Consider the following 25,605-nt stretch of genomic DNA (forward strand, 5'->3'; position numbering starts at 1 on the left):
CTTTCTATTTCAAACCAGATATTCAGACTGATGTAATATTTAAGAATTTATTATGTATGTGTTTTTAAGCATTTTTATTTTTATTTTTTTTTTCACAGCAAAACTGTCAGACTATGAAGGAGCTCAGCAATGGCAAATGCAGTAAAAGATTCTTAAGGGCAACCTTTAGAGAGCAACTGAGATCCCATCACAGCAAATGGAAACATTTCGATGGCTCGTTGTGCTCCCAAAGACAGTTTTATTATCAACAGAAGCAGCGTCTGTGGCTGTCAATCAGGAAAAAACGGGCCAAGTCTGCACTAAGGAAGGCCCTTTTGGATTGTCAACAGTGCAGATCTGTGAAAAACACCAAATGTTTGAAGGCAACATGGAAAGAAACTACGTTGTTGACCTCAAGAGTCAATGACACCCCAACTGAGGGAGCATGTACACCAACCTTGGTACCCCAAGCAGAAAGAGAGTGTAAGGGACGTGAAGTCAATGAAGTTCGGAACAGCAGTGCTGTTGCCTCAGATACTGACTGTAAATCAACCATTTTATATTGTAAAGCAATCTCAAGAAAACTAACTGCAACTTCAAATGTTACTTGTCTCAAATCTCTACGGAAGAACAACAGTGGACTTCACGACAAGATTATAAATCAAAAACTATTAAATGGTTATAAAAGAATAGACTTCCAAGGGAACAAAGATTCTGTGTTGAACAGTTTACCTCGCAAGACAAAGCGTCAGTTGAAAGGTCACAAAATCTGTCTGCTATACAGAAAACCTTCTCTCTTTAGCTTCCATTATAGAATATTTAATAGTCAAAACAGGCGGAAAAAATATACCTGTCAAAAGCAAGAGAGGCTAAACTTGGTGCAGACTTCAAATCCGAAGAAGACTGGCCAATGTATGAATAAAATGGCATGTGATGCGTCTTCTCTGTCCCCTCCCATAGACAAAGATTCTAGCCAAAATTTGGAGTTTGCATCAGATCAGAATAGCAGTATATCAGAGACAATGAAGCAAGACAAGAATTCTTGCCTGACTAGTTGCTGTGAAGTTTCAGTTACACCTCTTGATGAAAGGATGGACATTTCGCAAATGCAGGAGACTGCATCTCATTTTATTCAATCTAGTGAAAAACTTATTGACAGTAATAATCAGGCAGTTGATGAAAACTCAGAAACATTGTTCCCTCCCTCAAGCCCTCTTGAATCTGATGCATCTTGTGCCAGTCAGCTTGTGGGTGCAGATAAATGGCCTAAAATTGATGGGGCACCCGAGACGTTTATTGTCTCACAGGGGAGACTTCAGAACAAAACCCCAGTCTGTGACGGGGAGATGCAGGTCATCAATGTAGTAATGGATTCAAGTCCTGTATCATACAGATGTACAAACACTTCTCTAAATGAATCTGGCCAGTCAGTTTGTTTGCAAAGTGGTGAGCCATGTCCTGTGCTTCAGCCACAGCTATTAGATCACATTTATTATAGATCCACTAAGGAGCACGAATCGGTGAGGACTGAACCATTACCTAGAAGTGAAGCTGAAAAGGGAAAGGAGAATGAATCTCAGACCTCCTCTATTGCCAGCGAACAGTTAATATCCTGTATTCATGGTACAGTTACTCGTTTAAGAAAATCTATTTCAATTTCTTACTAAAATTATACTACACGTTTTTTAAAACAACAGGTCAATGAAGTTTAATCAGTGAGTGACCCAAGTTGTTGTACTGTATTAGTCCAATTTGCAGAGGCCTTGAGCCAATGAGAATGTCACTGTAAAAGTAAAGTGCTCCCCAAACCACCTTTATTTTATGTGATGGACCTTTGGTACTTTTTAGATGGATGTATTTGTTGCCATTGCAACTTCAAGGATGCACTCAGTGCCCATACAGTCAGTGTCTGACGTCACTGACAATGGGACTGCTGGAAATAGCTTGCATCAAAGAATAGGATAAATAAAAGAATTCAATTTTGCATGTTTTCAGCTAATTTAATGTACATCTGGGTTCATGGATATTCACACTGTCCCACCCACAGCATTTGATTGCATCACTCCCAAATCTATGCTGCCCCATTCTGTTATGGTTTTCTGTTCATCACAAATGAGGGAGCAGGGTGGCCAGTGGTGAGGTGGTGGGGGGGGGTCAAATCAATGATTGGAGTGCTGAGTGGTGTGATAAATTACAGTGGCATATGGAAATCAGAAATGCATGCAGAAACAGCAAGTGTGATGTGACCAGGTATGGTTGGGTGTACAACCGTTAGTGGCACAGCGCATATGCCTGGGGTGGATTGGGTGTTGATTTCTGGTCCCTGACATGTATCAGTAGCATCAATGTTTCATACTTCCTCTTGCACTTCTGTGGCAGTTTGTTATTTATTTGAGTCTGAGCCAGCTGGTTTCACTTCACTGCAGTTGGATGAACTATATGCATGGTTAATTTATAGCGGGTTTTGGGAAGATTTGAAGCTCAGGTTAAGGTTCTGGATGTAAGTTTGCTCCTTGAGCTGGAAGGTTTGTTTTTAGGCGTTTTCATCACCATACTAGATAACATTATCAGTGAGCTCCGGTGAAGCACTGGTGTTACGTCCTGCTTTCTGTTTGTGTTTAGGTTTCCTTGGGCTGGTGATGTAATTTCCTGTTCTTTTGTTCAGAGGGTGGTAGATGGTCCAATTTGATGTGTTTGTTGATAGAGTTCTGGTTGGAATGCTATGCTTCTGGGAATTCTCAGGTGTATCTATGTTTAGCTTGTCCTAGGATGGATGTGTTCTTCCAGTCGAAGTGGTGTCCTTCCTCATTTGTATGTAAGGGTACTAGTGAGAGTGGGTCACGTCTTTTTGTGGCTAGTTGATGTTCATGTATCCTGGTGGATAGTTTTCTGCCTGTTTGTCCAATGTAGTGTTTTTTGTCTTTGTAGAGAGTCTTTTATGTTCATTAGCTGCTGTTTTAGTGTGTTGGTGGGTTTGTGGGCTACCATGATGCCAAGAGGTCTGAGTAATCTGGCACTCATTTCTGAAATGTCTTTGATGGAGGGGAGAGTGACTAGGGTTTCTGGGTACGTTTTGTCTGCTTGTTTGGGTTTGTTGCTGAGAAATTGGCAGATAGTATGCTTTATTTTTGAATACGCTGTATAGGTGATTTTCCTCTGCTCTTTGTAGTTCCTCTATGTTGCAGTGTGTGGTGGTTCATTGAAATCATGTCCTAATGCAGCTGCGTTTGTGCGTGTGTTGGGACACTTGTTTCTGTACTTCAATATTTGGTCCTTTTGTGTGGTTTTCCTGTAGATGCTGGTTTGGACTTCCTCGTTGAATGTTTACCCTACTATGACATCTAGGAATGGCAGTTTGTTGTTGTTCTCCTCTTTTGTGAATTTTATGCCAGAAGGGACATTATTGATGGTCTTGAAGGTTTCTGCTAATTTGTTTCATTTAGTGATGACGGGGTGCCATCCATGTAGCGGACCCAAAGTTTGGGTTGGATGGCTGGCAGAGTTGATTGGTCGAGTCTCTGCATTACTGCCTCTGCTGTGGATGTGGATGACTCCTTTGTCATCACTAAACGAAACAAATTAGTGGATTATTATTATTATATTATATTAGCATATTATTGATGGTCCAGAGGCAGTAATGCAGAGACTCTAACAATCAGCTCTGCCAACCATCCAACTCAAACTTTGGGTCCACTACGCGGATGTGGATGACACCTTTTGTCATGATAAACAAAACAAAGTCGCAGATACCTTCAAGACCATCAATAATATCCTTACTGGCATAAAATTCACAAAAGAGGAGGAGAACAACAACAAACTGCCATTCCTAGGTGTAACAGTAGAGCAAACAGTCATTGGGGAACTTCAAACCAGTGTCTACAGGAAAAACACGCAAACGGACCAAATACTGAACTGCACAAGCAATCATCCCAACACCCACAAACGAAGCTGCATTAGAGCATTACTTTAACGAGCCGCCCACACACTGCAGCACAGAGGAAAATCACCTATACAGTGTATTGAAAAATAACTGGTACTGTCTGCCAATTTCTCCACAAACCCAAACAAGCAGACAAAACGTGTCCAGAAACCCTAGCCACTGTCCACTACATCAAACACATCTCAGAAATGAGTGCCAGACTACTCAGACCTCTTGGCATCATGGTAGCCCACAAACCCACCAACACACAAAACAGCAGCTAATGAACTTGAAAAATCCTATACAGATAACGAGCAAAATGAATGTCATCTACAAAATAACTTGCAAGAACTGTAACAAACACTACATTGGACAAACAGGCAGAAAACTATCTACCAGGATACATGAACATCAACTAGCCACTATAAGATGTGACCCACTATCACTAGTATCTTTGGATACAGATGAGGAAGGACACCACTTCAACTGGGACAACACATCCTTCAGAGATACACATGAAAATTCCTAGAAGCATGGCATTCCAACTGGAACTCTTATCAACAAACACATCAAATTGGACCCCATCTACCAATGAAAAGAATAGGAAATGACATCACCATCCCAAGGAAATCTAAATACATAACTAGAAAGCAGGACATAATACCAGCATTTCACTGGAGACTCACTGATCTTACCTAGGTGATGAAACATCTGAAAAATGAACCTTCCAGCTCAGCGACCAAACTTATATCCATGGTTAATGTATTCCTCACCTTATTTAAGGAAGAATGTTAAAGCCCTGGAGAGCATTCAAATGAGATTTCTTAGAATGATATCAGGAATGAGGGATTTCAGATACAAATAAAAGTTAGAGACATTGGGTTTATTCTTCTTGGAGCAGAGAAAATTAAGAGGTGACCTTATTGAGGTATTTAAATTTATGAACAGTTTTGACAGGCTAAAGAAGGATATTCTGTTTCCACTAGTTGGTATGTCAGTAACTAGGAGTCACAATTTCAAGATTGTCAGTAAGAGAGCCAGGAGCAAAATGAGGAAAAACTCCTTTATTCAGTTTGTGGGATTTGGAATGCGCTGCCTGGGAGAGTGCTGGAGTTGCATTCCAAAAAAGGTTTCAGAGGAGCTGGATGTACATTTGAAAGTCATGAATTTTGAGGGTTGTGGAGATAGAGTTAGAGAATGGTCAGGCTGGGTAGCCCTTTTGGCAGCCAGATGGGTTAGGTGGCCTCCTTCTGTACCATAGAAGTCTGATTCTATCTGTTGTCCCACAGAAATATTCTAGAATGGGATTAGTCTGTGTTGTTGCTGGTTCTCCACCTGCCAATGTAGAAAACAGCCCTAAAATGCATCTGTGGTCTTGTGTGTGTGGGAGTGGGGGTAGAGATGGGAGAGAAATCTTTTCCTTGCATTATGCAGGTGGTTGGTGAATTACCTCCTGTACTTACACCATCCAGAACCCCATGCAGAGTTTAATATTGTGTGTCAATTTCTTGAAGATATTTTAATATGTTTGTTTTAATTTTGGCATTGTGGAAGTAATCTAAGACAAGCTGAGAGGAGTTACTAGGGTTAAATGCATTTGAAAGTTGTCTTGATACTTCAGATCCTGTTCAAATGAACTTCCTCTGATGGGTACAGATGAGATTCACCAAAATGTTGCCTGGAAGGGAGCACTTTAGAGAGAAGCTGGATAGGTTGAAGTTGTTTGCTTTAGATCAGAGAAGGCTGAGGGAAGACCTAATTGAGGTACATAAGATTGAGGGAGGTGGATATGAAGCAGCTGTTGCCTTTTGTTGAAGAGGCAATAACGAGTGGGCATACTTTTAACAGAAAGGGAAAGACATGGAAGGGGATTTGAAGAGAAATCTTTCACCTTGGAGGGTGTAGAGAATTTGGAATGCGCTTTCTGGGAGGCTAGTGTAATTGAGAAACCCCGCAAGTATGTGGATGAGCACTTGAACTGTCATAACATTCAAGGCTTTGGACAAAGTGTTAAAAAGGATTAGTGTGGATAAAATGGCACAGACTTTGAGCCTCTTCTGTATTGTATGACTGTTCACTTGAGTACTGCCTCAGTGTTACTTCCTATTGTTTAACCAAAAACATTTTTAAAGTGGAAAAACAATTGCTGTTTAAGTTAATCATAATTGCTTGTAACTACAATTCTTTTTTAAAAAATTTGGATAGTGACCGTTTTATTGTTAGCTTGTTTGAACAATTAGTTTTAAATGATATTTCTTCCAGTTCTAATAATTACTGTCTCAGAATGAAAACTTGAAGCCTGAAATATCTTGAGCCCTGGTTCACTGCTAAACTTAAGAAGAGGGTACTTCAACCACTCATTCAGCATTGACATTGACCCCCATCCTGTTAGACTCACTCCTTTAGCTAACAGGCCAGAGGGTGTCAGGTGCATGATGTGTTCAACTCCTCGTTCTTTCTTACACATCCACTCATGGGGAGCAAAGGGCAAAGATACAGCAGAACCATATCATGCCCCAGTGCCTCCTTCAGAATGTAGAAATTTCAGAGTCATGAATCAGATTTGAGTAGTCTTAAGTTATTTCACTTGAGCGGCTAACCACCCCCCCATCCCACTCCATTTCCAAACCTTGATTCTTGACCAAAAGAATATATTTATTCTACTGCCAAAGCAACTGATCTTCATGGTTTCCATGGGCCATTAGTATTGAGATGTTTGAGAGCAGTTAAGAGTACCATCCGGTCTACCATTCATGTGCTCATCCCTCATTGTCCCCCTTAGCTGAAAACAATTCTTGCCCCAATTCTTAGCCAAGGGTACTTAAGGATTAATTATATTACCCAGCTGTCACTCAGGCTATCATTGCGTTGACTGTGGGCTAAATCTTATAAGTTTGTAAGTACACTTGGGGCTTTTAATGATGGAGGGTCACTGAAACCTTTCAGTTTAAAAATTGAATGGTGTTTAAGTTTGTCTTGATGGTTTTCAAAGTTGCATTTAAATCATTTCTCAATCAGAATCGAGACGTGAGAAATAAGAGTAATCCATGTCTCTGTTTGTAAGATAAATCACAATTTTGTTTGGAGATGTGTGTATCCTTTTTACACTTGATATTTTTGAAGTCAAACAATCATCATGTCATTAGAGATCTTACAAGCTCTCACTGTCAGTTATGCCCTTGTTGGGGTATAGATCGGGTATATCAATGTCTTAATACCCAATCTATCTTTCTGTCTCACTACTGGTTCAGGTGAAGTTAAGGATAAAGTAGAACTAAACAGCATCTTTTAATGTGCAATGTACCATCTAGAAATAATGCCTGAGAAAACATGGCTACAAATTTGAAACTGTTCCAAATATTATCTATCCCACTTCGGTCACAACCCAGTAAATATCAAGGTTTCTCTAACAAGGTGATGAATGAGTTGTTAACTCTAGAAGTAGTTGTTTCTGCCACATGGTTTCGTGGTTGATTGCTTCAAGTCCCGAATAATTCTGGACCTCGTACTTTCCTGATCTATATTTGGGTTTTTTTCAGCTTTCCTGGATGAATTTTTGACAAAGTATGGGAGTCTTATTCCCCTTACTGAAAATGATGTTCTGATGAATCTAGAGCAGATCTTCCATCAGGATTTCCATGACAGGTATGTGGGTAATATTAGGAAATCATTATGCTGGATTATTTTCTTTTGTTAGTAATATTTTTCCCTTTCCATGTATTTTCCGTTTTTACCTTATCTCGTCAACTTGCCTTGCAGACATGCTTTTTTGCTTGTTTTATTTCAACATTGATTTCAAATAACCTCCCTTTCCAGACCCTCCAATTCTCTTGCATTCTTCTGATTGACTCTTCCTTCCATTTACCAACTGGATTCATTCTTCCCATCGACCAACCAGGTCATTCACCTATCCCTACCTTAACACCCCCCCCCCCGATTTTTTTTCTCTCGCGCTCTCTCTCTCGCTCGCTCTTTCTCGCGCTCTCTCTCGCACAAACACACACACACACACCCAACCCCTTTATCTGCAGTTCCCCTAATACCCACCCCCAGTCCTGAAGAAGAGCTACATCTGAAACGTTGACTTCTCCACCTCCTGATGCTGCCTGGCTTACTGTGTTCTTCCAGCCTCCTACTTGTTTACCTTGTTTTATGTCAATAGCTAGATTTTGTGCAAAATACTCAAAGTAGTAATGGACTGTTTTATTGGAATAGCTATATTCTGCATAAAGAAAAAGAAAATCACCTGTTCAGTTAAGATTTGCCTGAGATCATATGGCTCTCATTCTGTTATGTGCAACTGTTATATTAACTGATAATATATCTTATGATGAGAAAAGAGAACTCATTTACATCACACAAGCATTTGTTGTCTATCTTAATTGTCCTTGAACTGAGAGGCAGTTGAGAGTAAATCACATTGGAATCACATGTAGACTTTCCTCTTTAAAGACCATTAGTACATCAAGTGGGTTTTTATAATAATTGATAAGATCATTACTGAAACTAGCTTTTAATTCCATGTATACTGGTGAATGTATATTACAGCAACCATGGAGGGATTAACCTGGATATCTGGATTGCTAGTCTAGTGATAATGTCTCCCTCTTGTAAAGTATGGCATGATTTACAGTTGCATCCCCGCCCTAACCTCTAAGCACAACAACTAAGTGCAGATGAAAAGTTGAGTTCTATTTGGCTGTGATTTTGTCCACCGTGAAACAACCTGGCATCATTTATGATCCAGACTCCCACTTGTGTGAGATTATTGTAAGACTTCTGGTACCGGTGCGACTAAATCTTGGTGACATTTGGTGCTTTCAAGAAAGAAAAGATGATGTGGTTTTGAAAGAAAGACCCACTTTTTTAACGTATCCTTCATGCCAGTCTAGCAAATGACTGTTCTTTGTACTGCTGTTATGGATATCTTTTAAATGCTCTGCTCATTCCAGATATGGTCTTATTCAGTACAAAAGCAAAGTTAAAATGTATCTTGTGTGTTCTGGGTGTTTCAGGAAAACCTTTATCCGGATGGAAATACGGAAGTATCAGAAAGCGCAGGTGAACAAGCCAGAACCCAGTTTCCAAGTAGTTTACAACAAGCACGTTTTGACTTTGGATGACCTGGCTACACTATATGGAGAGAATTGGCTAAACGATCAGGTCAGAGAAGGGTCCAGCTATGCTCGAGATGTTTGTCTCTGATAGATCGTTGCAAGGGTCACATGTATTTCAGAAAAGTGACAGCTACAGTGCTTTAATGCTGCAGTGATGTTGGAGTGTAAGCCGAGAAATGCGAGCTCTAAAGTAAAGTTTCAATAATCTTAGTCCTGCTTCTTGCAGACATTCTGTTCCATTATCTCAGTTCCTCCATCTGTCATATCTGTCCAATGATGTCACCACCACTATCCCACCAAGAATTAATCTCCTTTTTCCTTAATGAAACTTTCCGCCTCCCTCAGCTGTCAGAACCCTCAACCTGTCTGACCCATCTCCTGCAATTTTACCTTCACCCATCTCATTTCCTCCCCACACAGTGGTTGGGTTTCCCTTTTCCTCACTGGCTACCCACCTTCCCTTATTCAAAAGATCATTCTCTGTCATTTCTACACCCTCCAGCAAGATACTGCCACCAAATGCATCGTCTCCTCCCCTCTAGTATCAGCATTCTATTGGACTGTTCCTTGTCCAGTTCTCCATCTGTCCTAACATGTGCTCAAACACTACTGGCTCAAAGGCTTCTTCACAGAGGTCATGATTTGGAGGTAACAGTTGTGGACTGGGATGGACAAAGTTAAAAATCACACAACACCAGGTTATAATCCAGCAGATCTATGTGGAAGCACTTCATTAGGTGATGAAGGAGCAGCGCTTTGAAAGCTAATGCTTCCAAATAAACTTGTTGGACGATAACCTGGTGTTGTGTGATGATTAACTTCACAGAGGTGTGACACTTATCCAGTCACCACCTCTCTCTCCACTCTCCCAAGGCTGCAGGCACATATTGCAGGTGAAGCAGTGCTTTGTCTGCTCTTTCAATCTATTCTACTGGATTTGCTGCTCACAATGCTGTCTCCTTTACATTGGTGAGACCAAACAAGGACTGGGTGATCACTTTGTGGAACAACTTTGCTATGTCTGGAAGAATAACCCAGAAATTGCTTGCCATTTCAAAAAGTGCCTTGCTACCATACTAGCATTTCCATCCTGGGCCTACTATAATGTTACATTGAAGCTCAGCAAGAGCCAGGAGGAACAGCACCTCATTTTCCACTTGGGTACTTACACTCTCCAGGACTCTGTTCCACAACTTCAAAGCATGGCACTTGTCTTCCATGAATTTCCACCTCATCCCCCTGTTAAAATCCTCAGAGGCCATGAATTGTTGACTTCATTTTCACAAGGGTGAGTCCTTGTCTCCTTTTTCGCACCTTCATTTACACCCTTTTTACATCCTTTTTTTTCTTTACCACCATGAGCACTGTTTTTTTAACTCTGTCGGAAGTCACATGACTCCAGGTTATAGTCCAACAGACTTCTTTTAAATCACAAGCTTTCGGACTGCTGCTCCTTTGTCAGGTGAAATCAACTTGTCACACTCCTGGTGTCACGTGACTTCTAATTTTGTCCACCCCTGTCCAACACTGGCCCCTCCACATTATAGCTTTTATGCTCTGGACATCCTCACCATCTGTTCCATTTGTTCCTCCTCCCCGAGTGTCAAAACATAAAAACCATCATTTTCCATCCACTTTCAGTCCTGAAGAAGAGTCCTGTTGGACTCTATGCTAACCATGTTTTTCGCTGTAAGGATGCTGCCAGATCTATTGAGTTCCTCCAGCATTTTATATTTTTATTTCAGATCTGCAGTATTTCATTTTTATTTAAGGCTTTGCTAACTTGTACCCAGGAGCAAGTGCTGTAGCAGTGAAAAATTTCAGATATATTTAAATAAAGATCAGGTTAAAATATAACAGTTGAAAAATTAAATGAAATTGTATATCATTGAGTAGAAAAAAATTAAGTAAAATTGAATTTATTTTTAAATTTTTTAAAAAAAATTTCTAAAATCAGTGGTGAACACACGCTGTCAGCATTTATCGTAGGATTGTTGGTGTCAGCAGACATTTCATTTGTTTAGGTAACCACCATTACTCCCCATGTGTAGTTGTATAACCTCCACTAATTGGTATAATTTCTATATTACTGTGTAGTGAAATCATCTTAGCCAACTGAAAGCTGTGGTGGTGACTGTTTGGTTTCCTTGCAGGTAATAAACATGTATGGAGAACTGATTGTAGATGCAGTACCAGATAAGGTGGGTTTATGAATCATAGCATTAAGATGGACCTTTGTTAGAAGGCTCATTATTGTATGTTTGATAGCATACCTCATTGTTTTAATAATAATTTATTTATATTAATTTCTTTAAATCATGGCAAAGTAATGTGTTCGGGCTGAGCTACTCAGCTGATTCATCTCCAGAAAATACCAAATATTGCCTTTTGCATTGGGAATGATGAGAGAAAAAAAGAAACTTTTTTTTGTAAAGAAAACACACACCTCCCTCAGCTTTTAAAAGGAAAAGGCTTGTGCAGAGCAGGAAGGATCAACTCAAATCCTCAGTCTTTTTTGAGTTTGATCACATCTGGAGGAGTAGCTCTACTGTTTAATGGTCCAGATTAAAATTGAGAAATCCACAAGTTTACCTCCCTTAATTGCCAGCCAACAGTTGCTGCTGGAAATGCATTTGTGTGGGTTCGTCTCTGAGGATTGGGTCAGGCTCAGCTGCCTTGCACTGCAAAAAATGGCCACTGAGGTTACATTAGTTGATATTTGTATTGAATTTTGGCTACTATTGATGTCTTCAGAAGGTGCATATCTGGCAGAAAGGCGAAGAGAGGAACATTCATACTATACTAACTTATGCTTTTTAATTTTGCTTAATCCCCTCTCCAGGTTCACTTCTTCAATAGCTTCTTTTACAAGCAGCTTCAAACTAAAGGATACAATGGAGTGAAGAGATGGACAAAAAAGGTGAGTCCTTGAAAGAGTGGATTGTGGCAGCAAGGTGATGTTTGGATGTTTAACAAGCTTTGGGATACAGCTGTTCATTCTTTGTGAAAGCTATTGATGTTTTGGTGAATCCTGTACAGTACCCTGTGCTTTTCTTAAGTGTTGTAATGTGGTCTGGTATACATCTCTGCAAAGAGAGAATATTTCTCATCTGTATGACTGACTTGCCTTCTCCTTATGGAAGCATATCTTTACAAAATATTAGAAAGTCAACCTTCTCCAAAACAGATAAATTCGGATACAGGTGATTGTTCGGTCCCAAACCAATTCTGTAGATAAAAATGAAGACTGCCACTTTGTTACATAGTCAATATAAACTAAAGCTTCCGTGTTTTAAAGTTTATGATTTTTTAAAAAAACCTCAAGTTCTCGTTATCCCTTCTATTTCAAAACCAGTTGTAGATCTTTGGTACCATTTTTGCCTATGCTTTTCTGCATTGTCTTCGCTTTTGCATAGCTTTTGTTCCATTATTTCTAATCTGTGTTACTCAAGCTGCCTATTCTGGTTTTCTTTTGATAGCTGTCTGCCTGACTGAAAGGTTCTATTTTTGTTTTTTTGTTCAGGTGGATTTATTCAGTAAAGCCCTACTACTAATCCCTATTCATTTGGAAATCCATTGGTCATTGCTAACAGTTGATCTTCCAAATAGGAAAATTTGCCTTTATGATTCTCAAGGCATCCATTTTAATTCCTGTGTTCAGGTAAGGCAATCTTTCAAGTACTTTCTATTGTATTTTTTTGTCTTAGCCTTTTTGTTCCTTCCTAAAGGCAGTGATGTGTTGCAATCTGGTTACATGAGTACTGATAGAAACCCTGAATAGTAGCAGATCATTCAGTCACAGAGCCGGAATCTCTCCACATATGCACGTTTTATGTTGCTGGATATTAACTGAGTAGGAACTCTGCCTGACTTTTCATTCTTTTTCTTCTCATCCTAACATTGGAATTGAGGGCAGTTGTGTAGCATTCCCAACGTGAACGTTTAGTTAGTGCAGGTAAGAGAGTGATAGCATGTCATTTCTCAGAGTAGCCATCTAGAATTTTTTTAAAATGGTGAAGTAGAGTTCTGACAAATGGGTGAAGTCTTTTCAGCTATTTGGATGTAGAAAATAGATGTTGATGCAATTTATGTGTGAGCATTTCATATTTAGATCTAGGATGTATCTTCATTTGGTATTTGTGGGCGGCACGGTGGCACAGTGGTTAGCACTGCTGCCTCACAGCGCCGGAGAACCGAGTTCATTTCCCGCCTTAGGCGACTGACTGTGTGGAGTTTGCACGTTCTCCCCGTGTCTGCGTGGGTTTCCTCCGGGTGCTCCGGTTTCCTCCCACAGTCCAAAGATGTGCAGGTCAGGTGAATTGGCCATGATAAATTGCGCGTAGTGTTAGGTAAGAGGGAAATGTAGGGGTATGGGTGGGTTGCACTTCGGCGGGTCGGTGTGGACTTGTTGGGCCGAAGGGCCTGTTTCCACACTGTAATGTAATGTAATCTAATCTAATCTTAAGGAATTTTACCAAACATTGCAATATGCAATCAAATAACAATGTACCCTTGTTACCAGCACCATATAAAAACCACTCAATAGAAAGTTAATATAAAACAAAATCTGCGATACTCCTTGCTACATATACAGCTGCAGTTGGAGATTTGGAATCAGAGCACCTATCAGATGGTTTAATGGCTAAAAGTCTTTGTTGGGCAATCACTGTTATGAATATATTATTAAATATACTGGCAAAATTATAACTGAGGCTAGAACAGTGCATTGTTGCTCGAGTCCCACTAATCCATGACTCACTACATTAAAAACATCTTTTGCCATGTTATTTCAATCACTCCTTCAAAACAAATTTGTTTTAACCTGAGCCCAACAAAATGATTTTCTTGTCAGAACTGAGAAGGATGGATGGGGCAGCTTTTTCTTTGCAGGTTTCCCTCCAACTTACCTTGTTCTTAGGGTTTTGTCCAACTCAGTCAAATAAAACAACTTTTTCCAAACCAGCCCCAAAAAAGATCTACAGATAACATTGCCAGTAGTCTTGTTTTCAAAAAAAATTACCCATGTCAACAGTGGGTACATTTTCTTTAAAAAAAAAGCTTCATGTATTTCCGCAAAACTTGAAATGAATACATTTCCCCAATTCTTCATACTCTAACCCCTCCAAGCAATATTAAAGTACCTTTTAATAATAATAATCCAACAAATTAATGTTATTTACTAAATTTTCTGTTGCATACTACAACAACTACTCAATGTTATGGTTCTTCTTTATTCAGTAAATGAACGCAGGGTTTGTTCCAATTCAGTGCTACCATACAATGGTTGATATTTATGTCAAACTTATTGAACTTGCCTCTGAGTCAGAAAGTTGTGGATTCAAATCCCTCTCCAGATTTTGAGCACAAAAGTCAGGCTGACACTTCCACTTGAGGGAATGCCTCACTACCCATTTTTGCCTCTTGTCTAAATGGCCTATGTTCCTATCCAACTTTCAGAAGAGATGTTATGCCAAGACTGTGCTACCCTCTTAAGTAGAAGCAAAAGATTTAATGGCACTGTTTGAAAATGAGCTGTGAAGTTACTACCCAAATTCTGGCTGATGTTTAGCCCTCAGTTAACATCACAGAAACGTTTATTTGGAGAAAAATGGCATTTCTATTTAGGGAAACTTTTTTTTTAAACAATACATGACTTTTAGAACATAGAACAATACAGCTCAGAACAAGCCCTTTGGCCCTCGATGTTGCACCGACCTGTGAATTAGTCCAAGCCCATCCCCCTAACTATCCATTCATCATCCATGTGCATATCCAGTGATTGTTTAAATGCCCCTAATGTGGCTGAGTTAACTATATTGGCAGGTAGGGCATTCCAAGCCCTTACCACTCTGAGTAAAGAACCTGCCTCTCTGACATCTGTCTTAAATCTATCACCCCTCGTTTTGCAGCTATGCCCTCTCGTACAAGCTGACGTCATCATCCTAGGAAAAAGACTTTCAATGACTACACTATCTAATCCTCTGATCATCTTCTATGTCTTTATCAAATTCCCTCTTAGCTTTCTTCTCTCCAATGAGAAAAGACCCAAGTATCACAGCTTTCCTCATAAGACCTTGCCTCCAGACCAGGCAACATCCTGGTAAATCTCCTGTGCACCTTATCCAATGCTTCTACATCCTTCCTGTAATGGGGCGACCAGAACTGTGTGCAATATGTCAAGTGTGGCCACACTAACGTTTTGTACAGTTGCACCATGACTCCAGAACTCAATCCCTCTACCAATAAAACCTAACACCGTATGTCGCCTTAACAGCGCTATCAACCTGGGTAGCAACTTTCAGGGATCTAAGTACATGGACTGCAAGATCCTTCTGCACATCCACATTACCAAGGATCTTTCCATTGACCCTGTATTCTGCCTTCCTGTTATTCTTCCCAAGGTGAATTCTCCTCACATTTAGCTGCATTGAACTCCATTTGCTACTTCTCAACCAAATTCTGCAGTTTATCCAAGTCTCCCTGCAACATACAACATTCTTCCACACTATCCACTACTCCACCAACTTTAGTGTCATCTGCAAACTTACTAACCCATCCACCTATGCTTATGTCCAAGTCATTTTTAAAAATGACAAACAGCAGTGGTCCCAAAACAGATCCTTGTGGCACACCACTAGTAACCGGACTCCAGATTGAATATTTTCCGTCAACCACCACTTGCTGCCCTCTTACTGAAAGACAGTTTCTAATCCAAACTGCTAAATAATTCTCAATCCCATGCCTCTGCATTTTATCCAACAACCTACCATGTGGAACTTTATCAAATGTTTTACTGAAGTCCATGTACACCAGGTGAACTGCCATACCCTTATCCATATGCTTGGTCACCTTCTCAAAAAAACTCTGAGGTTTGTGAGACGCGACCTGCTCTTGACGAAACTATGTTGACTATCTGTAATCAAATTGTTGCTTGCTAGATGATTTTAAATCCTATCTCTTATAATCCTTTCCAATGCTCACTAGTCTATAATTACTGGGTCATCTCTGCTGCCCTTCTAGACCAAGGGCACAACATTTGCAATCCTCCAGTCCTCTGGTACTAAACCTGTAGACAATGCTGACTCAAAGATTTTCTCCCAGTGTTGCAGATTCCATTGTTTCAGTAAACAGTTTGTTGATCTGTAGGCGTGGTCCAGTGACAAAATATTGCAGTAGTTTTTCTCGCGGGCCCATAAGAGAATGAAGGGCGAGGGTTCAAATGTAAGCATTAGTGGTGATCGCTCCCTAATAGAACTGAAGTAATTGGACTCAAAAAAAGAAGAGGATGAGTTTACTTGGCACTGATGCAATGCTGCATCGCATATATGGCATGAAAGCAGGTCACTCAGTACAAACAATCCATGCTGAATATTCTTTCATCAGGGTTGTCTCTACTGTCCTCCAATCCAGATGAGAAAGCGGGCGCATCCATAATTCACTGGTTGATAGAATACTGATTATTTTACTCTATATCTGAGAACAAATATTTTGTGGCCTTGAATGAAGGTTCATAGCTAAATTATGGAGACTTTTACAATGTCTTTGGTGTCATCATCCATCCAAAAATCAAGCAGATTACTAATTAAATGCAGAACAAAGCTCTTGCTATTTTCCTGCCTGACACAAAAAAGCGTCCTAATACCAAGCAAACTATTCACCAAATCAACTATTGAGGTTGCTAATTGGTACTTGGTCATGTAATGTGAATGCTAACAATTTGGAACTGGATAACTACTGCCATATCATTGGTAGAAAGACGGATTTATGTTTCATCAGTTTAAACTGGATTCAAATGGAATATGAGGAATTGTAAACTGCATTCCGTGGTCTTCAATGTGCTGTTCACAAACATTGTAATGTTCTTTTCTTTAAGCAGTTGCTGTTCAATCTTTAGAAATGTGGATGATGTTATCTATCTGTGTAAAAGTAAGGCGAGTAAACATTGGGTACTGAAATGTGAACTGAGAAGGTTTTAAAATATGCAGGAAGTTCCTTTGCATCACTTCCTGCAGTCAAATCAAAACTGTATTGCCATTATGTGTGTTTTGTTTATAGACTCCTTTTTGAAGAGAAGAGGCTAAGCTGCTTAAGATCTCTCAAATCTTTCCTCAAGGAAGCATCTCTGATATATGTTGCATAATTATTTGGGCTGCTTTTCTCTATTGTTTAATGAACTACTGACAAAACTACAAATGGAACTAGGTCAGCCAGTCTGGTAACAAGTGTCAAGAGTCTAAATCCGGGACTATAATCTTCATTCGCTGCAGTGAACTAAATAAACATTATTTATTTAATTGCTATCACATTTGAATTGTGTTCCTCTCCATTTAAAAATGAATAAAGTATACTATCTTGGAAAGAATTTGATTTAAATGACAAAGGTAACAGAGGAATCCTAAATTGAAAGACCGATACTTTGGACCGAAAGAGGAGAATAAAAGATGCCAAAATCAGAAAAGGCAAAGCAAAAAGAAAGACTTGCCTCATCCTGTGGTTAAGACCCATTAATCTTTCAAAGTGACATGAGTGGAGGTCTCCTTAGCCCCATACACGAATCCTCAATGCACCCAATATGCTTGAAAAAAAATGCGATTCATGTCCAAATGTAAAAACATTCCAGCTTTTTGGTTGGTTATTCCCAAAACAGGAAGTGGTGTAAAGGAACTAATGGGGCTGTGAAGAAGACAGGCCATATGTCAAGCATCGTGTCCAAAAACAAATCAGGTGAGCAGCAGGATTTTTCTTTAATGCTAATGGGCAATTAGATAAGTTCTTGGAATCTAGGATTTTGATCAAATCACTGATATAAATTGTTCCAATAGAAGGTGGACCAAGTTGTGAAGTCACCCTAGTATAGGCATCCTCAACAAAGCTACTCAGAATTTTGAAATGTATTTGGAGGAAATTCCTTGACAACAAGGAAAATTGTTGTTCCCTGAATACTTGTGTTTGCAATTATTGTACAGAATTCTGTACTTCTGTTCAAAATGCTTGGTGATTTTTATTTAAGTGTGTTATTCACTTACTGTAAGTGCTTTCACTTCATAGGTAAAAGGCGGGCAGACACTATATTGTTTCTCTATGTTGCAGCTATGAGCAAGGACAGCTTTAGAGTGTAATTATTGTCAAGCAAATATTTATTGTAATCTTCCTGTCTCTTTGCAACCACTTAAGTTTAATATGCCAGTTTCCATGATGGCTTGGCCCAGGCTAGCAGTTTGTTATTTAAGGAATCCTGGACACAAACTAGGTATCTCCTTCCTTTAATATAGTGAGATTCCTCATTATGGCACAGCTACACCATGTTATAATTTAGTTAAAATTGCTTATCTTTGAAATTACGTATGTCCATAGTGAAATTGTTCTTGAAATATTTAGTTTCAAGGAATACTGTAGGTACTGCTGTGGTTTGCAAAAATTAAACTCTTAAGGTTGGTGCAAAGCCAAGCCATAATGCTGGAGAAACTTGGGTCCAGCAACATCTAGGGAGAATAGCATTAATGTTTTGAATCCAATCTGAGTCTTGCATTAATATTCAGAATCTTGGTAAATATCTTGACCCACACAGAATTGAACTTGGCTTCCATCTTCATGCAGCTAACTGGGGTAAGGTGCTGGAGAATGACTCTTGCAGGTGTGGAAATATATCCCAGCCAAAAGCAAACCCCTTCAGGAAGGAATTAACACTGTTGAACAGGGAGGGGGCTGATTGGCCTGAGTTTGAGTCTTTGATTCTCAGCACAATAGCCAGAAGCAGCTTCAAAATAGTACTTTTTTTTTAAAAAGTCTTGCTGTCCATGATTTACCTAACTTTCTTGGTTCACAGAACATTCTGAAATATTTGAAGACAGAAGCTGGTGAGAGGAATCGTCCTGCATTCCTGGAAGGGTGGAAAGCATTTGCCACGACGGTAAAGTTTGAACTCACCTCCTTTAAAGTTCAATTTATAGCAAACTTCCGATTAGCACACACTTTGCATACCCTCGTTCATATGAAGATTGTAAACTGCAGCTTTGTAATATGTTCATATAAACAAGTTGACTTCCTCCAGTACCCTCCACTAAAACAGATTGCGCATATGTTTAGTTCTTGTGCTGATCTCAGTAGAGTTGATGATGTTATTGCAGTTAATTTCAAGTGAGAACATTGTTGATTTATAAATCTGGCTGAGCAGTGCTTATATGTGGATGTGATTTGAAGACAAGGTTTGAGTTGACTGTGATATCCTACCTTCCCATGGGTATAATGGTAGTCTACAGCAGAAATTTGGAGTATGGGTTAGGCACATAGGCGTATGCTATTCAGCCCCTAGAGCCTTCACTACAATTCTAGATCCTGGTTGATCATCTATATTCAACACTATCCCCATTTCCCCTTGTTGCCATTAGTAGCTATCTGTCTCTCTTTGTCTTGAACTTTGTATAATGACTGAGCTTCCACAGCGCTCTGTGGAAGAGAATTACAAAGCTTCATCACCCTCTGAGTTAAGAGGTTTCTCCTCATCTCTGTCCTAAAGGCTTGCCTTGTATTCTGAGACCGTCCCTAGTTCTGATCCTTCATGTTTATACACTGTCTATTTTTAAGAATTTTGTAAATGTCTATGCAATTGCCCCTTATTCTTATGAACTTCAGAGAATATGGGCCCAGTCTCCTCATAGGACAGTCCAACCATTCGATACATTCCCTCAATTACAATTACAGTATATCCTTCCTTGGGCAAGGAACCAGAAGTGTACATAACAATCCAGGTACAGTCTCAGCAATATTCTATACAATTAAAGCAAGACTTCTTTCCTATTGTACTGAAATCCTGTTTAATGAAAGCTAACATGTTTGCTTTCTGAATTGCTTGCTGCACCTGCATATTAGCTTTCAATGACTTATGAACAAGGACACCTAGATCCTTTTGGGCATCTCCACTTCAAATCTTTCGCCATTTAAAAAGTAATCTTTACCTGAATGTAGATTTGCTAGCTGAGCTGTAAGGTTCTTTTTCAGACGTTTTGTCACCATACTAGGTAACATCTTCAGTGAGCCTCTGGAAAAAGCACTGCTGATGTTTCCTGCTTTCTATTTATATGTTTGGGTTTATTTAGGTTGGTGTTGTCATTTCCTGTTCTTTTTCTCAGGGGGTGGTAAATGGGGTCCAAGTCAATGTTTTTGTTGATAGAGTTCCGGTTGGCATGCCATGCTTCTAGGAATTCTCGTGCGTGTCTCTGTTTAGCTTGTCCTAGGATGGATGTGTTGTCCCAGTCGAAGTGGTGTCCTTCTTCATCTGTATGTAAGGATACTAGTGAGAGAGGGTCATGTTGTTTTGTGGCTAGTTGGTGTTCATGCATCCTGATGGCTAGTTTTCTGCCTGTTTGTTACAGTTCTTGCACTGTATTTTGTAAATGACATTAGTTTTGCTTGTTGTCTGTATAGGGTCTTTCAAGTTCATTAGCTGTTGTTTGAGTGTGTTGGTGGGCTACCATGATGCCAAGGGGTCTGACTAGAGTTGCAGTCATTTCCAAGATGTCTTTGATGTACAGGAGAGTGGCTAGGGTTTCTGGGCGTGTTTGTTGCTGAGAAATCGGCGGACTGTGTTCATTTGGTACCCATTCTTTTTTAATACACTGTTTAAGTATTCCTATACAGTGTATTCAAAAAGACAGGTACCCAATGAACACAGTCTGCAGATTTCTCAGCAACAAACCCAAACAAGCAGACAACAAACACATTGACTTAGACTCCATTTGCTACCCCCTGAGAAAAAAAACAGGAAATGACATCAACCCAAAGATATGATTAGAAAGCAGGAACTATCAGCAGTGCTTTGTCCATGGGCTCACTGAAGTTGTTACCTAGTATGGTGACAAAACGTCTGAAAACGAACCTTCCAGCTCAGCGAGCAAACCTACATCCAGAATCTCAACCTGAGCTACAAATCTTTTCAAAACGTGCTAGTACTCTTTACCTTTGATAGAAGACACAAAGTGGATAACTGCTCACCATTTACATTATTTTCTATCTGCCATGCTCCAACCTCCTCATTCAGCCTACCTAAATCACCTTCAACCCTCTTTGTATGCCCCTCACAACTTGCCATCTACCAAGTTTTATATCACCTGAAGACTTGGAAACATTACAATTGGCTTCCACATCCAGATTTTTGATACTGATTGTGAAAAGCTGAGGCCAAGCAATGATCCTTGCATTACCCCACTGGTCATAGCCTGCTGACCTAAGAATGACCCATTTATTCCTGCTGTCTGCTTTCTGCCTGTTATCTAATCCTTAATCCATGCTTGTAAAATACACATAAGCAAAATTAAAGTGCATAGGATTACTAATCTTGTGAGGGTCTTTATGAAAAGTATTCTGAAGATGAAAATGGACCAATCCACTAGGCTCCCCCATGTCCACCCTGGTGACATATTCAAAAAAATTGGATCAGTTTGTCAATTTGTTAAATCAGTTTGTTTTCCCCTCTCATAAATCCATATTGACTCTGCCCAATCAGACAATTATATTCTAAATATACTGTGTCACATCCTTTATAATAAATTCTAATTTCAAATTTCTTGGTCCTCTTTGCCTTCTAGAATTCTCCCAGTTTTCAGGCTTAAACTTTTTCTAATCTTTTTTAAGCTTCTTCCTTTGATCTAATACTACCTTTAACTTCCCACGTCAATCATGACACTCTCTTGTTTTTCCTGATGGACATTTTAACTAACTGCTGACCATCTTCCAAGAATCCTTAGATTCTGGAAATATTCCCAAGGACTGGAAAACTGCCAATGTTGCAACTTTATTTATGAAGGGAAGGCGATGAGAACCAGGTAACTATAGACCAGTTATGTCTGTTTTAGGGAAAATGTTAGAGTGATATGTTAACAGCATTTAGAAATACATAATAGGATCAAACAGAAGGGACATGGCTTCATGAAGGGAAAAATTATGCCAAACAAATTGATTAGAATTCTTTTGAGGAAATAACAAACAGGATAAAGGGGAAGCAGTGGATGTAAAGTATTTGAATTTTCAGAAAGTGTTTGATCAAGCACTGCATATTAGGATATTTAATATGATAAGATCCCATGGTGTTGGAGATATATTAACATGGCTAGAGGATTGACTAGTTAATAAACAGTTGGAATAAAGGAGGTATTTCTCGGATCACAACTTTATGGAGTGCTAGAGGGATTGGTGCTGGAGCCACTATTATTTACAAGTTACATTAATGACTAATGAAAAAAGTAAATGTATTGTAGCCAAGTTGGCAAATAACACACACAATCTGCAAAAGGACGCAGACAGGTTAAGTGAGTAGGCAAAACAATCAGTAGGTGGAATATAATATGAGAAGATATGACATTATGTAATTTGGCAGGAAGAATAGAGAAAATTAATATGATTTAAAAGGAGAGAGACTGCAGAAATCTACAGCACAGGGGGATTTGGAAGTCCCCGTTCATAATCACAAAAAGCTAGAATCCTTGAGAAGGCTTACTAAAACTATACAGGGCATTAGTTGGACAACAGCTACAATTTTGGGTGTCTTTCAAAGAAAAGATATTTTGGTATTAGAGACACTCTAGAGATTCACTAAGCTGATCTTGGGTATCTTTAGATAAGATTAGATTCCCTACAGTATGGAAACAGGCCCTTCAGCCCAACAAGTCCACACCAACCCTCCGAAGGGTTACCAACCCAAACCCATTCCCCTACCCTATACTTACGCCTGACTAACGCACTTAACACTATGGGCGATTTAGCATGGCCAATTCACCTGACCTGCACGTCTTTGGATTGTGGGAGGAAACCAGAACACCCAGAGGAAACCCACGCAGACGCAAGGTGAATGTGCCAACTCCACGCAGACAGTCGCCAGCGGCGGGAATTGAACCCTGGTGCTTGAGGCAACACTGCTAACCACTGAGCCATTGTGCTGCCCCTGATGAAGGATTGATTAATGAGAAATTGAGTGGATTGGGTCTGTACTTAATGGAATTTGTGAAAATGAGAGGCAACCTTATTGAGATGTACAAGATTCTTATTGGTTTTGATGTGATGGATGCAGAACGAATATTTCCCCTTGTGGGAGAATCTAGGCCCAGGGATATAATCTGTTATGAAGGTGTGGAGGTACTGTCCTGTTAAAGTCCAGATTTGAGACGACCCAGGGAATCCCTTGTGGACTCAGACCTGTAAGCCTCTCTTGGTTCGTCCCAGAGATCGTACTCTTTGGTAGTCTGGAATAAAAGCCTCTTACAGTTTAGTTTAATTTTAGTCATCCCCTTTATTTACTAATAGCATCACTGTTACAACATAACACTGATACCTATAAGCCAAACTAACTAGGTTCTCATAATCCAGGAGAGTAAGATATCAGCTGTTTAAGAGCCCTGGCAGGCTACTCTGCTATACTGACACAATGGCTATCAAAGTGGCTTCCTTTATACAAAAAGCTTGAAAAATACTGCATGTTCTTAATTAGATGGATAACAGTGAAAGACAATAATTTGTAAGGAAGAGAAATTAATTGACAGGTCTGTGTGTGCTTGACTGATCGCTCCTACAGGTCCTGAGCCATTCATCAGGAGGGAAAAACAAATCCAGCCGAGTTAGGCGTCTGCTGGCGAGATAAGTTCCTATCATACAGAGGTACCAGTCTGAGCTAGTTGCAAGAGTTCATAAGGTACCCTTGCACAGCTTGCGCAATGGATGCAATTGTTAGGTTTAGAATAATTTTTAAGCTCGGAGCAGATTCCTGCTTTTGATTTAGGCACCGAATCATTCTGTACCTGAGGCGGAGATGTTACCATAAGGTTGCATTTAAACTGATTCATTAGTCTTGAATTAAACATGCGTTCTTTTCAGGGTTGTGATTCAAAATCAAATAATACATAAGATCTGACTAGTTAGAGTTGACAGTGGAGCAGTCTATAAGGTCTGTAGAATGGTCTCTCTCTCTGTCTCTCTCTCTCTGTCTCTCTCTCTGTCTCTCTCTCTGTCTCTCTCTCTGTCTCTCTCTCTCTGTCTCTCTCTCTCTGTCTCTCTCTCTCTGTCCCCCCCTGTATCTCTCTCTGTCTCTCTCCCCCTCTCTCTGTATCTCTCTCTCACTCTGTGTCTCTCTCTCTCTCTCTCTCTCGCGCTCTCTCTCTGTATCTTTCTCTCAGAATAAAGATACAGATGAAGAGGAATTTTATCTGAAGGTGATGTCGATTCTGTAGAATTTATTACCACAAACAGCTGTCAAGGCTACGTTGTTAAATATATTCAAATATATATGTGATAGATTTTTTTTTAATTAAAAGGGTTATGGAGAAAAGGCAGGGAAAATGATGTTGAGGATCATCAATTCAGTCATGAACTCACTAAATGGCCGCACAGACCTGAGCTGAATAGCCAATTTCTGTTCCCACATCCTATAATCTTAATGGAATGTTTTGTTTTGAAAACTAAGCATTAATTCTTTAAATTGCGTATCAACCGTCAAACCGTTGTATTTTTCAAATTCAACACAGCTAACTTCTTCCTCGTGCCTTCATTGTTGCCTTTCAATTGAAGATCCTTATTTCACATTGAACTATATCTTTTTCAAGCTTAATGGAAAATTCTACCATATATCAATATTATTAATTAGCCCTTTCACATTGCTGATTACTAGATCTACAGTAATCTTTCCCTAGTTAGTATTCCTCAGTGTTGAGAAACCATGTCCAATACATTCCATGAATTCTTCCTCCATATCATTGGTTTTCATTAGAATTACCCAGTCTGTATGTAGGTTGAAGTCATCCATTCCCTTGCTACATGCAAACACCTAATTTTCTGATTTGTACTGTGCCCTTTTTCTGTTTTAAATTACAATTTAAATTCTCATTCCAAGGTTTATTTGCTCATATAAAACTGTAACCAATGAGGCAAAAAGAGAAGGGCTTGCAGTAACTCAGGAAACGTTATTTCAGTTATGAATAATACTATGGGCATACTATGGCTGTTGCTTTCCAGTTCAACTTGAGTGTAGGTTGGTACTTGGTCTTGGGTCTTCAGCTCCCAATTGGACAGCGGGTTAACTTTCATTTCAAACTTGGTGCGCAACTTTATTGCTAAAAGCTGCTGCTTATTAACTGTTTCCAGCCTGCAACAATCAATTGTTATTGCGTCCCAATTGTCCTAGGTGAAGTGAGAGTCTTTTCTAATTAGTTTAGATACAGTTAAGCAGAATATTGTAGTAATCAATGTACTTTGTGTAATAATAGCTAAATTAATTATGAAATGTTAATTTCCCAACTAATCCTGCACGTACGTTGCCACTATGGTTTGCAGACTTATAAATCTCTTTGACCAACACTTGCTGCCCCTTGCTGTTCTTTAGCTCCATCAAACAGATTCTACACCTTTTACTTCCTTTTAGGCCACTCCTCCAAAATGCAAATATCCCATAATAATCAGTCCCTCTTGAACACTCTGTAGCTAATGTAATAATACCCCTTAACATGTAGCGCCATGAATTCACTGATCATCCAATGTGTGCAAATGGTGGTAATGGTTGTTGAGGTCAATCATAGGAGAAAGTGCGGACTGCAGATGCTGGAGATCAGA

The 25,605-nt window shown here is 39.6% G+C and overlaps 1 protein-coding gene across 1 annotated transcript in view; it reads left to right on the plus strand.

Annotated features, from left to right (window-relative positions):
- Positions 1 to 25,605, plus strand: part of LOC122556390 (sentrin-specific protease 5-like) — a 38,970-nt gene that overhangs the window by 5,383 nt on the left and 7,982 nt on the right. The window contains exons 2-8 of the mRNA XM_043703023.1: positions 99 to 1,602; positions 7,438 to 7,543; positions 8,914 to 9,061; positions 11,169 to 11,216; positions 11,858 to 11,935; positions 12,539 to 12,676; positions 18,842 to 18,925. Coding sequence (XP_043558958.1) covers positions 99 to 1,602; positions 7,438 to 7,543; positions 8,914 to 9,061; positions 11,169 to 11,216; positions 11,858 to 11,935; positions 12,539 to 12,676; positions 18,842 to 18,925 — 2,106 coding nt within the window. The remainder of the gene's footprint in view (positions 1 to 98; positions 1,603 to 7,437; positions 7,544 to 8,913; positions 9,062 to 11,168; positions 11,217 to 11,857; positions 11,936 to 12,538; positions 12,677 to 18,841; positions 18,926 to 25,605) is intronic.

This window comes from Chiloscyllium plagiosum, chromosome 13 (assembly GCF_004010195.1).
Source record: "Chiloscyllium plagiosum isolate BGI_BamShark_2017 chromosome 13, ASM401019v2, whole genome shotgun sequence".
Lineage (NCBI taxonomy): Eukaryota > Metazoa > Chordata > Chondrichthyes > Orectolobiformes > Hemiscylliidae > Chiloscyllium > Chiloscyllium plagiosum.